Source organism: Papaver somniferum, chromosome 10 (genome assembly GCF_003573695.1).
Source record: "Papaver somniferum cultivar HN1 chromosome 10, ASM357369v1, whole genome shotgun sequence".
Classification (NCBI taxonomy): domain Eukaryota; kingdom Viridiplantae; phylum Streptophyta; class Magnoliopsida; order Ranunculales; family Papaveraceae; genus Papaver; species Papaver somniferum.
In genome coordinates this window covers 123,425,920-123,441,804 of record NC_039367.1, presented here as the reverse complement: position 1 = coordinate 123,441,804, position 15,885 = coordinate 123,425,920, and the positions used below count along the sequence as shown (strand labels likewise).

Below are 15,885 nucleotides of genomic sequence, written 5' to 3'. Positions count from 1 at the left end.
CAACTCTCTAACTAGTTCATTTGAGTCATTTGAACTAGTTGTGGTAAAGAAGAATAAGGTTGATATGAAAGTGCTCATATGGCTAACCTACGGTTAACTACTATTGAACCAACAACTTGTACACGTTTAGGTACGGTTACTCAAACCTAAATGAAGTTACATTTCATGTGTGTATAACAAGCTAAGTTCGATCTAACGGTTGAAAGATATTAGCTTGAATCTAATCAGGTTTTCATCTAACGGTGAATATTGAATGCTTTGTTACCAAGGTAGCATTGATTGAAAACCCTGATTTAAAGACTATATAAAGGAGAACTCTAACAACTGGGAAACCTTATCCCTACACCTCCTGTGTGATACTAGTTGTAAGCTAGAGTCGATTCTTCTTTAACCTTAGGTTTCTATCGAGACCCTGTAGGTTAACGACTTAAAGACTTCATTGGGATTGTGAAGCAAGACCCAACTATTTACTCTGTAGTTGCGTGATCTGATCTTGCTGTTTCTATCGTATTTGAGTAATCGTAAGATTGGCTTGAGATTGATTTCTCTGATAGGCAAGATAGAAAAGTAGTCACAAACTGTTCGTCTCATCGTTTGTGATTCCACAATATCTTGTTTCGCTAGTCGATTAAGATTATTGTGAGGTGATTGATAATTCTAGGCTGTTCTTCGGGAATATAAGTCCGGGTTATGGATTGGTTCCTGTTCACCTTGATTTATCAAAAGACGGAACAAAACTCGTAGGTATTTCTGTGGGAGACTGATTTATCTATTCATGTAGATTTTCCTGTGTGATACAGATTTGTTTATTAAAGTTTTCGACTTGGGTCGTAGCAACTCTTAGTTGTGGGTGAGATCAGCTAAGGGAATCAAGTGCGTAGTATCCTGCTGGGATCAGAGACGTAAGGAGAGCAATTGTACCTTGGATCAGTGTGAGATTGATTGGGGTTCAACTACAGTCCAGGCCGAAGTTATTTTGTAGTAGGATAGTGTCTGTAGCGGCTTAATACAGTGTGTGTTCAATCTGGACTAGGTCCCGGGGTTTTTTTTCATTTGCGTTTTTCTCGTTAACAAAACTTCTGGTGTCTGTGTTATTTTTTTCTGCATTATATTTTGTTATATAATTGAAATATCACAGGTTGTACGTGGAATAGATCAATTGGTAAATCCAACCTTTGGCTGTTGATTGAAATTGATTGATACTTGAACATTGGTTTTTGGTACCGTTCAAGTGATTTTCTCTTGTATTCAATTAGACTTTGCTTGAGTAAGTATTGAATCGAGAAATTAAGATATAACTCTTGGATATACTTTTTATAAGATTGAGTCTGACTGTCTAGTTGATTCTCTTAAAAGTATATTGGAGTTAGTCCATACAAATTGCTAAGCGAAATATTGGGTGTGGTTGTTAGACCCCCGCTTTTTCAGTAACAGTAACCATGGGTAACCAGTATAACTTAACTCGGATTTCATAGGACAAAATCGGTCGGGATCGGTTTGGGTCTTCATCTGCATTGGTTTGGCCGTTTGGGTCTTCATCTGCATCGGTCAGGAACTTTTTGTTGTTGGTGATTTTCATGTCATTGTAGTGGCTTGTGTCTGTGTCTTTGGGAACCTTGTTGTTGCTGGTATGTGAACTAGAGTAGGAGCCATGGAGCCTGATGATATTGTTGGTGGAACTTTGAGGCTTTAAAGTTGTTGCTGGTCGAAAGCTTCCTGAAGTTGTTTTTTTCACTTTGATGAGAAAAGCCTCTGCTAGTGGATTGAAAAAAATCAATAGAAACTTAAACGAGAACTTATGAGAATTCCAACCTTAGTCGGGAAATGCGATCAAACAAGCATTTGTACGATTTAAATCACAGCTGAAAATTAAAGTTCCCAAATAGCAGAACCTAAGATTAAAACAAGTAAAGAAACCTGAACTAAAACAATTAAAACGATAAAGTAAGAAAGGAAGACAAGGATTATTGATAAAGATTAAGGTCAAAAACCCAAATCCAAAAGCTAAAAAGTAAACTTAAAAAGTGAAAAAGAACCAGAGAGTTAATCTAAAAAAATAAATTCGAAACTAAAAAGCATATTAGAACATATCATAGAGTAATTACAAACGAAAAAAGTAGATTGGGTAGAGATTTAGAGCGTATCCGAGCAGATTAAACTCAAAACTTCTAGGGTTTTGTTGAGTTTTTAGAGAAAGTATGTTTTCTGGAAAGAGGTTGCTTTTTCTAGAGATAGAAAGTGTTAGCGAAAAAATACGATTTGAGCTTTGCAAAGCTGGTTGAACAATCCATTGGCTTACTTGCTCAATGTGCTTATTTTTGGCCATAATCATCTCTCATTAGATGGGTTCTAAAGAGTAAAACATATATGATATAAGCACTTGTTCACCTAATTTATAGGAGGAGAAAATTCATGTAGGAAATACCAACAGGTCCTAGAAATAATATATTAGAGAGAGTTTAGTCCAGTTGACTCAGTCAACTGTCTGTTTGGTCCTTTAATATATATATATTATTGTTTGGTCCTAGAAATTATGATTTGGTCCTACGGTGACATCATGGATGATGTAATTGTCATTTGGTAGTGGCAAAAATACCCTTTTGGGACCAAATATATACAAAAAATCAGTAGAAAAATATCTCATTCTCATATTTACTTTCTCTCTCATCTTCATTTTCAGATCTAGTTTCTCTCTTCTCTCTTTCTTCTTCTTCTTCTTCTTCTTCTTCTTCTTCTTCTTCTTCTTTTCTTCCTGCTGCTGTAACAATGGCGTCTCCACGAGCACCTTTTTTTTTTCTTCCTGTTGCTGTAACAATGGCGATTCGAAGGTGAAAATCTAAATCTGTGATTTAGATATGTAGATTTGGTAGTTGTAGACGATGAATACGATGGTGCTGCTACTGTTGAATACGTTGTTGCTGCTCATGTTGGTGATGATGAATATGATTACGACAGACTCATGTTGTTGTTGCTGCTGCTGTTGTAGATGATGAAAACGATTACGACGAACTCATCGGCTGCCGTTGAAGATTTAATTAGGTTTTATTTTCTCTGCTACTGCTCTTTCCCTGCTGCTATTGAAGGTTTGAGTTGAATTAGGTTTTGTTTGTATGTTCATTTTCAAGAATGAAACTGTGTTTTTATATCTTGAATCAGTGTTGTTATTGAGTGTTCATTCTTTCGAATGAACTCTGTATAATGATGTTTTTTTCTTCTTCTGCTGTTGCAATTACAAACGACGAAGATAATGATTTTGTTTTTTTCTAGGGTTACATAATGTTGCTGCTGTTGCTGTTTTTGGAGGCGATGATGTTTTTGTTGCTGTTGTTTTTTGATGCTGCTGCTGCTGTTGAAGATGAACTCGTGGTGAAGATGAACTCGTGTTGAAGATGAACTCGTGTTGAAGATCATGTTTTGTTGCTGCTGTTGTTTTTGAAGACGATGATGTTTTTGCTGAAGATCTTGATTTTTGTGTGTTCATGTAAAAAATGAACTCGTGTTGAAGATGAACTCGTGTTGATGAAGATGAACTCTGATTTTTATGTATTTTTTTGTGTGTTCATGTAAAGAATGAACTTTATTTTTTAGATCTTGAATTGTTAGGTGTTCATCTGAAAGAATGAACTCAATTCTAGGTTTGAATTAGTTAGTTTTTGATAGGTGTTCATTTTGTCGAATGAACTCTGTTTTCATATAAGTCTGATCAGGTGTTCATTTGAAAGAATGAACTCTGCTTTTTGTCATAATAATGAAGTTTTGTGTTTTGTTCATTTTACAGAATGAACTCTGTTTTCATATGTGATTTAGTTTGGTTTTATTAGGTGTTCATTTGAAAGAATGAACTCCGGAGTTCATCAGAGAGAACGAACTGCTACAAAAATTAAGTAGGAATTAAAATAGAAGGGTATTTTGGTCCATTTAATATTTTTAAATAATTATGGACCAAATGGAAAAGATGATTTCTAAAAGGACCAAATTGATGTAGGCCCGAACATAAATGGACCAAACCATAATTTCATACCATATAATTCTCAAAAAATCAATCACGGCACATATTAAACATAAGCAATTTCTCACATATTTCAAATTATGTTTAGATTCAATTACATCAAACGACCACCTTACAAATGAATCATAAGTAGAAAGTAAAAAGAGAAAAATTATTACAACAATAGGGTCAAAGCATCATGAAAAATTAAACATCCCTAATTGGGCTGAAGAACATAATATTCTACCCAGCTAGGTTGGTTTATGATCCAATTGATTCTACTCTAGGAACATGAACAGGGAATGCAGCAATCTCATCCATCCACGGGTTCTTCTCTTTAGCTGGATTAACCGTTCTCAACGCTTGCCATACTGCACTGTTACATTTAAACCCTGACCCAAACGCGATTTGCCATGTTCGATCTCCCTTTTTAATTCTCCCTTTAGCTTCTGAATAAGCAAGTTCATACCACAATGAACTACTAGAAGTATTACCAAATCTGTATAAAGTCATTCTTGATGGTTCCATATGACTTTCCCTTAAATCCAAATTCTTTTCGAGCTCATCTAAAACAGCTCTTCCTCCAGCATGAATACAAAAATGTTCAAATGCTAATTTAAAATCTGGTATATATGGTTTAATTTTCATTTTCATGACTTTTCTACCCACTAAAGTCGCAAAAAACAGTAGTTGTTCCGATACGGGCAAGACTAACGGTCCTAGAGTGGTAATGTTTGTTTTTAAAGCTTCACCAGCAACAGCCATTAAGTCCTTCGAAAGGGAAACTCCGACCTTTTTGTTTTCATCTTCTTCTTGAAAGACACAGCCGAACGACCGATCATCAGCTCCTTTATGGGTACGGACGGTGTGGATGAGTTGGTATTTAGAACGTCGACGGTCAGACGATCTGTTAGAGAGAAGAATTGCGGCTCCTCCCATTCGAAAGAGACAGTTTGAGACTAACATAGATCGGTTGTTGCCAAAGTACCAGTTGAGTGTTATGTTCTCCATGCTTATTACTAGACAATAAGAATTGGGGATTGCCTGTTGCAGTAGATAAAAGAAAATGTTAATGTTACATGCGTGAACAAACCATGGGTAGTTGATACAGCGCATATTAGCTAGGTAATGAATACTATTACTACTACATAATCCTAGCCGTTTATTTCACTGTCTATTTTGACACCCATGGTTAGTATAATTTCGTCGGTGCATATCACTAGTGATGGTGACTCGTGAGTGAACAAACTTGACCCATTTTATACCGTCGTTCCAATGAGAATTTTCTATCCGTTGATTGGAATTCCTAGATATTTGTGGTGTTTCTAATTAGGGGTAACTAAATCCAACAGAAAGAAATTTATGGAGAAGAAAACAAGGGGTTGTTTGCTTAGCTTAAAATAGTAGATATTCTCAAAATTTTCCAAACAAAAGGCAATTTATATCAGAAAATCTAACAGAATCATTGCACTTAAAAAACTTCTTTTGGTTTTTAAATAAACTAACTAAAACTCAAAGACTGAATAGAAAGATAACAAACCTGAAGGAGTTGTTTGGCAAGGTCAATAGAAATGAGTCCAGCACTACAACCCATACCACCAAGATTGTAACTGAAGACATTACTTCTAAGCTTATAGTGGTTAACAATCATGGCTGAAAGTGAAGGTGTTGGATTAAAAAGACTACAATTCACAATAACAATCCCAATATCTTTGGCCTGAACACCAGTTTTCTCCAGCAATTCATCCACTGCACCGAACATAACCATTTCTGCTTCTTTCCTCGCTTCCGCCATGCACGGATTCGGCGGCACACGTAACACTGCCTCCGGCAAATATGTCGATTGCCCTAACCCTGATCTCTCAAGAATTTTCTTTTGAAACGCTAGATTCTCATCGGAGAAACTACCAGTCATTCCAGACCTTTCCATGAATATTTCTCGAGTACACTTCCGTTCCGGTTCAGGTTTATAACATGAAAAATTTACCAAGTATATTTTCCGTGGCCGAGACATGTAATAAAGTGTGGCTACAAAAACAATGAGAACTGAACATAATATAACTGAGACGAGGTTGAATCTCAGTTGATCCCAGAGTTGGAGTAAATCATGGTACTTTAATGTCGAGACACGAACAGATACGATAATGAAGAGAGGTGTTAGAATGAGATACATAGCATTGGAGATGAGAACATGATACCCTAACTTTACATATTTGAGTTTTACTGACAAGAGAAAATCAGGAAGTGGTAAGTATTTTGCTGGTGCCTTGTTGGATTGATCATATTCAACCGTACCGTCAGAAACTGAAACTGGGTCTTTTTTCTTTTGATCCATTCTCGTGTATACTTTGAAAGATCAAGTAAAAAACAATGGAGAGTTAGAAATTGTTTTTGGAAAATTTCTAGAGGTTGAGAGATTATGGGAGAAGAAAAGGATCAAGTGGTGGCAATTTAAAGAGTTTGTTTAGAGGGGGGAAGAGATGGGAAGATGCAACTACCAAACAAACTAAGTTGTCTATATAGTTTTCTTTCTCCACAAAACTTATTAAGGTTTTTAAAAGGAAAAGAGAAGAAGCTGTAGAAATAAATTCGCCAGCCAGAGACTGGCAGGATTCACACTAGTCTTACACTATTCACATCTTTTATCACTCATTTTTCTGCCTAAACTGCCCTGTTGGGGTCGGCACTAGGCATGTTATGCAAAGATGAATAACTGGACGCCATGGCGATGATGGGATTTGACTTATTGATAGACTGATGATATCTGGTATGAAACTATTGCGCCAACGTCACTGGTTGGTCAAAACAATGTTAACCGATTAATTAATTTTCATATCAGTAAAGAAAAAAAGTCTTTCGCTAAAATATATGAGTAAAGTATTTTATGATGATTTCTTCTAGTTTAGTAAACCTGTTTGCGCAAAAGATAAGGAAAAGAACCACAAAAGTCTAACTGCCAGTCTCCCAAGCAAAATCACATTAGAATTAAGACTGTAAGAACTTTAGTTTAATATCGGAGTTTCATTTCTTGTGACATTTTTAAACTATTCACAAAATTGGTTAAAAAAATCAAAATCAACAATTTCTGGGTGAAATGGACAGTTAGATTTTGATACTGTTTAAATGGACAAAAATGTAAAAATAGTCAGGATGTAACCAGTTTCATCGTGCCCATTTTCAAATATTTTTTCTTATTTTTAATTTACACAGGATGTATCCAGTTTCATCCTTACTATTTTTTAAATTTAAGCTCTTACTGTTTTTTTTTGGCCATTTCACCCAAATTATTTTTTACTCGTCCATGTGAACCGTGATTTAAAAATATTTGGACAAATGACCCATTTTCCGTAAACTATTTTGGTTTGGATAATGGAATTCTAACCAGTTTACCAAACAAAAAAGAAGCTTTAGTGAGCTAGTCTATGTTAGGTTTAGCTGCTCATGGGTAATATAGTTAACCAAAAAAAATAATCAGCGTTGGGTTGTTAACCAACTCTTGATGAGTACTGATCAATCTATGCCATCTGCGGTATCAATAAAAACAATTAAATTTTAAAAAATAATCTCTTTATGAAGTAGGATACCGGGACCTTGTTTGAAAATGACTCGGTGTCTGGCTGGCTCGTTGAGCCATTTATTGATGGGTATTGTCGTAATAAACTGCAAGAAAATGGGTATTGCAAGGAAAATAAATGATTCGTTAGCAATGGAAGAATGAAGTAGACAGTTGTAAAGAAGGCTGGTAACGGTTGTGAAGCCTTTAAATGCTTGATTGTTGATTGACCTAATTAATTGATTTGAAACCGATCCCAATTTGATTTCTCTGAGAAGTTTGAATGCACATAATGAAGTATGGTGTAACAGCAAAACACGGCATGTTTTGACTTATGTCGCACTATCGAGAAGGGGTAGTCAAAAATAGAATGAAATCATGAATGACCCCTTCTCTAAACCTAGAAAGAAAATAATGCATGTGGATGTGGTCGCAGTTGCAAACTTGCGATCCTCACACGTAATTCATGACAATGCCTCGTTCACAAATAGCCAGTATAGAACCATGTCCTCTCGAATTCAATGAATTTAACGCACCCATCTCAGTGCACATGGACAGGAGGACATGATTGCTAAACACTTCAACTCATGGACTGGAACGTTTATGGATTGAGGGATATTTTTTCCTTTTTCTTTTTCCCATCGGGAAACATAAGAGGGGATCTTACGAGGACCCATTTTTTTTGTTTTTGTTTTCTTTTAACAAGGAACCTTTTTATTAATGGAAATTCAAGGTATAATGAGTTTAAGATCGAAAATAAGAGAATACAAAGTAATAAGAACATACTGTAAAAATACAATACCGAGAAATCCGACAAGAGAAAGAAAATGATTACCAGAGTAAGACAAATACAAGTATGAATAAGATCCGATTGAATCAGAAGAAGGATGGTTTTTCTCGGAATTAAATTACAACCATTTAGTTTGTTTTTCTTCTTTAGAAAAATATGCTCCCAAAATAAGAGTGATTTGCTCAAATAGTGATGAAGATTTCGTCGTCAAAAGAACCATCGATGAAGTTTTCGTCGCCATATAAGTTGGTGATGAAGATTTTGTCGCCGGAGTTAACAAAGATGAAGATTTCGTCGTTGGAGAGCATCACTATTGATCTTAAAACCCAACCCGATAACCAAGAATCGCCATTAAAGCGAAGATAAACCTCAAGAGAGTAGATAAAACCACCATAACGGTATAGATAAGTAGAAAATATAATAACAACTAAACTAAACTACTACTTAACCTAGAAAACAAGAAATAATGAAGAAATCTGGTCAGATGTAGTCCAAAATGGGTTGTTCTTGATAGTTTTTTTTTTTAATTTTTTTTTTTTTTTGAAAAGAGGAAAGAGTGAGAGAGAGGAGAGAGAAGGTTTTTAAGATGCCATCAATTTTGTATCCTCTTAGGGTGCTTATTCGATCTGCTTACTTTAAGGGCGACTCTCCCAGACAACTGGACTAGCCAATAGCCAAATTAACTAAAGAGCTAGTTGCCTAATCGGCAAGGATGCACCAGTAAAGAAACTAAAATAGATAGTGATTCAATTTAAAGAAACCTAATTTGGAGACTACCATTTTATGTTTGGGAGTCGCTGTGGAATAAAAAGGAGGTGAGTGCCAACCCTTTAATTTCCTTGTTTAGTTGGGGTATACAAGGATTAATTGGGGGTTGTATCAATTCTACTCAACGTACAAAAATTATAGGGGTGCCAAATACTCACCGTACAAAAATTTTAGGGCGTGCCAAATGAGAGTATCTTACTTAAGAACTAAATATAAACCCTTTTAACCTTTAACCCATCACCCCCTAATTCATTTCAATTCTAAAACATAAAATCAGAAATCACTCTTTCTCAAAATTCTCTAAACCAGACGACTCCTTTTTCGTCAAATTGTTTTTTAAACTCAACTAATCGCCACAATCGTCGATCCGAAAACTTCAACTGTCGATTAACTTCTTCCATGAATACAATGCCTCATACAAAAAAGTGCCAGAATAGTAGATAAACTCGAAGGAAAATTGTATTCGAGAAAGAAGGAAAAATCAAATCATGAAAAATTGGAAGAAGATATGACCCCATTTAGAAAGTTCTTTAGAAAGTAAGTAAACTAAAACCCATTAATCTACTTATTCTTAGCGTTGTGTGTGTTGTTTTCATTGTAAATATAAATTTGCAAACAAAAAAGCTCAGTTATAGAAAGAGAGTCTTATCAGTTAAGTAAACTAAAACCCATTTATTGAAGATCACGACCTAGTTCAGTTCAGGGCCGTTCGGGTATGATCAAAAAGATGACGAATTAAAATTGTGATATGACGACTCTTATCTAAAGAATGACGACTCTAGCTAAAAAAAAAAGAAAGAAAGAAAGAAAAAACACCCTCTTTATACCAAATTTACCAAGAGACCTAGTGGTATAACTAGAAGGTTGTCATGGTATAATTGAAAGTCGTTATGGTCAATAATTTAAACCATGACGACTCCAGTACTGTGACCATGAATGTTAGTTATGATTTTTGATTTTCGTGTATTTGCTCTTGTAGTAAGCTTAAAGAGATTAAGAAAAGATTCGAGAAGTTCTTTAAATAATATGAAGCTTTCAAAGAGGAAATGAAATCCATAAAAGAAGCCAACCCCACTACGTCGGGTACTATAAAAGTAAATATATCAACAATTCGTTCATCAAAAATAGTTTTGAATAATACTAACTAACTTATGATTTGTTTTTTCAGTGGATGATGGATCAAGCGCAGGGTATGAGGCTATCCATGAGAAAAAGTTTGAGCTTGTTGATTGCTATCGTATCTTAGAAGGAATTACCTATGATTTCAACCTATATGACTAAGTTTTTAAGTGTAATGTTACGATCTATTCAATTTTATTTTCTTTAATGTAAAGCTATGAAAGATGTATACCTTTTCGATTCAATTAAATTCTTTTACGAATTCAAAAATCAAAACATTTTATACCTTTTCGATTCAGTGAAATGCTTTTCCAAATTCAGAAACCAAAACATTCCCAAGACAAGTTGTCATGGTTTATAAATATCGACCATGAAGACTTCCTTTTAAATTTATAATGGCCGATTAGAGTCGTCATTGTTCAAGAATAAACTATAAGAATTTTAAAAATTATTTTTTAGATAAAAGATTTTTATTTTAAGTCGTAATGGTACAAACATATAACATTGACGATGCTTATTTAGACAAGTCAGGTAAGTGTCGTCATGGTAAAAGGTATAGATAATAACAACATTAAATAATCGTCGTGATATTAATCCAACGACCATGACGACTACAAAACCATTTATTGCAAATTTTGACTTATATCAATGTGGTTGAGTCTGTAAACAACTAGTTTTTCTGAGAAAAACTAGTGGTTAGGATATTGAGATCTATAAAAAGAGTCTCTTCTCTCGTATATCCCTCACTCAAACCATAATTTTCAACTTTTAAATTCATTCTCATTTTTTTCTCATCCGAAAAGAAAAGAAGAGAAAACACCATGATTACTCGCCACACTTGCGAATAAGATCTTACCAACGTTAGAGGTGTTTGACAGTCACAAATTATGACGAAGATCTAGACATTAATATAGATCAAACCTCCAACTCTTTTTGGAATCATATATTTATAATTTTTGTAACGTTAAATGGAAATCGTAATGGAAGGTCATTCAAACTCATTAAAAAAAATTCAAGAAATTATTTATGAAGATGCGTATTTTCCTATGGCGGAAATACGTACCTACACGAAAGATATGTGGTTATTAATCTGAATATATCTCTCGACTTCATCTGATTATCGATCTTCGTCTGTAGATTACTTAGTTCTAGGTCCAATTGGTGATTACCGAGTTATTTGTAGGTCGGTAATTACGGTTGAATTCTAAAGGAAAGTAAGATAGGAAATAAAGAAAGATAATTGTTATTTATCAAGTTAGACTAAATATTACAAAGTGATCCTTCTTGGACTTATATACAGTTACGTTACATATAAAATTACGCTAAAGTTATGTCTAATGGGGACCACTCGTGTATATCAATAGGTGACGTCATGATCCACTCAGACTTTCACTTTGTTTGTAAGTAAGTAGCTCGACCTGTGATCTTCATTATCTCGATCTCCAGTTCTTAACCCTAACAACTTTGGCCTTTTCTTCGTTTCCGACTCCAGAATTCATATCTTACACATGTCACAATATTAGTTATCTCGTTCTCATTCTCTGTTAACTCGTAATCTCCAGTTCGTACTCGAGCTGAGAACTTATTATCTTTGACTCGAATTGATCTCTTTCTTTGCACGAGCTCCATGACCTCGAATCCCTCAGTTGTTGGTAGATGTTATATTCTGACATCTACATATTTTTCCCTTGTTTTATTTAAAATATAATCATTAGACTGTATTTTATTTAAACTCTGGTTTAGTTTTTTTTTGTCTTTTATGGACTTTGTCAGTTCAGCTAACATATATGCTTTATCAACTTACCTCAGAGATATGTTTTAACAACTCATCGGGATGATATTATTATTTTGAATAGATGGACGATAAGACCTAGGTATTGGATCTTAAGTATTTTCTTTGCTCTGATCAAGGATATCTCTAATCGAGTATTCCCTTCTCTCTATCTGACCCAACATGAGGAGTATTTTTTAATGGTGATATTGGATTTGTTAGAGCATTGCTTTGTTGAACCCACAAGTTTTGATATCTCAAGATTGTTATCAATTTTAGATGATCAAAACTACATATTTCTAGTCTACTAGGTCAAGTTTCGGATAGGTTAGAATTGTAGTTGAGTATCATAAATCACCCTTGGAGACCAAATATCGACGAAGACATTTGGAGAATTCCTGTATCAGGTATGTGAAGACCGAACCATTCTATTTTACTCACTATACCATCATTCTATTTATTAACACTATGTCGTATAACTTATAGTTGATTAACAAAGAAGATCATGTTTCGAGTCAAGCTTGTCTTGTGAAAAATCTTGAAATATGATTTAGCGATTAGATGTTCAAAGGTCCTTAACAATATTGCTTCTATGAATTAATTTGTGGATCAATTGAAGATTGCCCATACAAATGATTATATCACTTGAGAATATTTCAAACATAAGGTTGGCAAACCAGTTCGCAAACCGCAAGTTCAGTTGGGTACAGTTCACGAACCCAGTTGGAGAACCGTGGTCAACTGATTTTCTAAGTTGCATAAATTGGCTAGAAGTTGGTGAACTCGATTCATGAACCGTGGTCAACTGAGTTCGGTAGTATAGTAGGGTTGACGAACTTGATTCACGAACCGTAGCACTCTGACCCGTGAACAAGCCCTACGGTTGGCAGACCGTTGTACCAAATGTCCCAACAATATTTAGCAGATGCTCAAAGTCTTATTATTTTAATATTTTTAGCATTGCTAGAAATCTCTTAAACACTTATAAGACTTCATTGATCACTTAAACACTTATGTGTGTGAATTATGATTAATTTCTTAGGTGTTTAAATGAACATCATATAGCTTTTAGTTCTTTGGATAAGGTTCCAAACCAAATAGTTATTTTACACGGTTCAGTAACCGAACCTATGTGTATAGTCTTCTATTATAGTTTGAAGACTTATTTTTTGCTTGATTTTCAAGTTATCTTAGATTGAATTCTAAGCTAGCCCTGGTCTTTAAAAACCGTAAATAGAGCATCTCTGTTAACTGGGAAAATCAGTCCCTAACACTTTGTGTCCTAGTTGCTTCTAAAGTCGCCTCTATTAACCTTTTAGGTCTAAGACTAAAAGACTTCGCTTGGGGATTCGTGAAGCCAGTTCCGACTATATTTACCTTGATAGTTCGTGTATCCTGATCTTGCTTTTCTATTATCGAGGTTTTCGTAATCTCTTTCAGGCAAGATAGATAGTAATCACAAAGTTCTCTTCGTCTTAGACTTTGTGATTCCTCGAGATAGATATCTAAAGACTGATCTTAGTTGATTTTTCGATGATTGTTCCTGGGAGTGGTTACGAGTCTAGGATGCTCTTCGGGAATCGTAAGTTCCGGATTTGTGAGGTTTTCTAGCTCGTCTATTGCAAATAAATTTCCACACCTTGATCTTTGATCTAAACGGAAATCAAATAGGCTTATCTGCTAAACGCATATTGGTATCAAAAGTCTTCACTTCGACTGAAGCAACTTTTAGGCTATAAAGCAGCTATCTTCTCCTGGAAGTCTTCAGATCGGTGAAAAGGTTGTTTACAAACTCATGTGTACCCACAAGGTTGTTTACTAGGACCTGGCTGGAGACTTCTTGGTTCATCATGTGATTTCCCTAGGTTTACATACTTCCACTAGCAAGGGCAAAGTTAGAACATTCCCTCTCCGCGTTCCTATAGTCTCTTCAATCAGTGTAAGTGACTGACCTCCAAACCCTCCATATGGCTTAGAATTTCCTACCTTGAACTGAATTAGGCCCGAAAACAATGTTCGACACATATGTGTTAAGCATATCGCTTTGTCTCTTTTCTGAACCAGGATCAAGCTTTGCTTTTGACTATGATTCCTTCCTTCACCTGGAGAGTTTCCTTGAAAATGGTGGGACAAGAGGCGTACGATTGAAGTTTTCCTCTCTTATGATTTGAGTGAATGAGTCCCAAGTCGAGCTTCTGCAGATTCATTTCCTAAAGTTCAAATATGGAAGGAGTGCCCCAGAAGGAATAACTAAACTCAACTGCTGAGGAGACAACGACCTCCGGAACTGCTCGGCACCGAATTGCTTGAAGAAAGCGTTCTTTCTTGCTCTCTCTAGAAGGACGACCTCCAAGCCTTTCTTTCGGACGTCAGCTAAGGGAATCAAGTGCGTAGAACCTTGCAAGGTTAAAGAGATGTAAGGAGCGCGAATGTAACTGAATCGCTTAGGAGATGGATTCGGTCTCAACTACATTCCAGTCCAAAATCTGATAGTAGGCTAGTTTTTGTAGCGGCTTAATACAGTGTGGTATTCAATCTGGACGAGGACCCGGGGTTTTTCTGCTATTGCAGTTTCCTCAGCAAAATTCTTGTGTGTTCTTTTTACTTTTCCGCATATTTTGATTGTTAAAAGTACTATATACATTCATACTCCTATCAACACGAAAAAGTTGGGCGTATTTGGCATCCCCTGCGTTTTCAGGATTGTCAAATAATGATCTAGGTAATATCTTCTCCACTTTTACGCGAGACATGTCGAGTTTTAACATTTATTAATATTCTTTGGAGGAATATTAAACGCTAATTTTAGGAGAGATTATAAAGTTATTTTTGCTAATTATGAGCATAATTTTTCACATGGGGTGTATTCTTCAGCCTTCTCGGAAATCGAATAGCTTAAGTCGGTTTCATCACATCTTTTTGGAAATTGAAAAGTTTATAGTTTTTAATCGATCATAGCCTTTATGCCCGTGTTTTCCGTTTATCATAACAACCGCGATTAAGTTATAGAGTTAGGTAGTGGAGATCGTGAACTGTTTTAGTCGGTCATATCTTTTCACTTTCCTTTTACATTTAAAGTTATAGATCTGTAAAATTCTTTTACAATGTTTTCTTCTTCTTTCTCCAAGAGCTCTGAAAGTTTTAAGCTCCCTATGTAGTTCAATATTTTTATTTTTACTTTCTTCTTTTCAGAAGTTCTTAGTTTCTACTTTTTCAGCTTTCCAAATGGCAGAAACTATTCTCATGCTAACTTACGGTTTTTATTCAAAATACGCGTTTCTTTGATAATAGTGTTATGGAAATCAGACCCCCGGTTCTTGATATCAAGAGAGTTGTTGATGTTACCAGTTATTTTCTTGGCGAATTGTTGACTTCAAATACTCATCTTGATCATCTCACCTTTCTGCTTCATCCATTGATTCGAGAATATCTTCTTATGATATATTGTTCTCTTGGAAAAATTTGTAATATAATTTATGCATCCATGTCAATGGATATAACTCGTAATGAATCTGTGAGAGATGATCATGATAAGATCACAAATTTAATGCTTCTTCAGAGATATGACGTTATTCCTGCTGTAGATGGGGAAAACGATTTGCTGGTTTTTAAGGAATTGAGGAGATGACCGTACGAAGGAGACTCCTCGAACCGAGCGAAATGTTAAACCTCACACAGATGCACCACTGCAAAGGGGGTGATTTAGATTCGAGAGATCAATCTGTAGTACTCCGGCCTAAATCAAGATAACGACCGTTCCAGAGTAAATTCGGTCACAAGAGAGGATGGGTTGATCTGTAGGAGGGAAGCTGGGAAATGTGTGGAATCAATGGTAATCAAAGATTGTGGGTGTGTGAATTCTGAATATGATAAGCTCTGAATGATTGAAATTGCTC

General features: G+C 35.3%; 1 protein-coding gene across 1 annotated transcript; it reads right to left on the bottom strand.

Annotated features, from left to right (window-relative positions):
• Positions 1–4,062: 4,062 nt before the first annotated feature.
• Positions 4,063–6,576, bottom strand: LOC113318442 (3-ketoacyl-CoA synthase 11-like). Its single transcript, XM_026566611.1, has 2 exons — positions 5,529–6,576; positions 4,063–5,032 (listed from the first exon to the last, which is right to left on the bottom strand). Exons 1-2 carry the CDS (start codon positions 6,321–6,323, stop codon positions 4,250–4,252), a joined length of 1,578 nt encoding a protein of 525 aa, XP_026422396.1. The 5' UTR covers positions 6,324–6,576; the 3' UTR covers positions 4,063–4,249.
• Between the last annotated feature and the right edge of the window lie 9,309 nt (positions 6,577–15,885).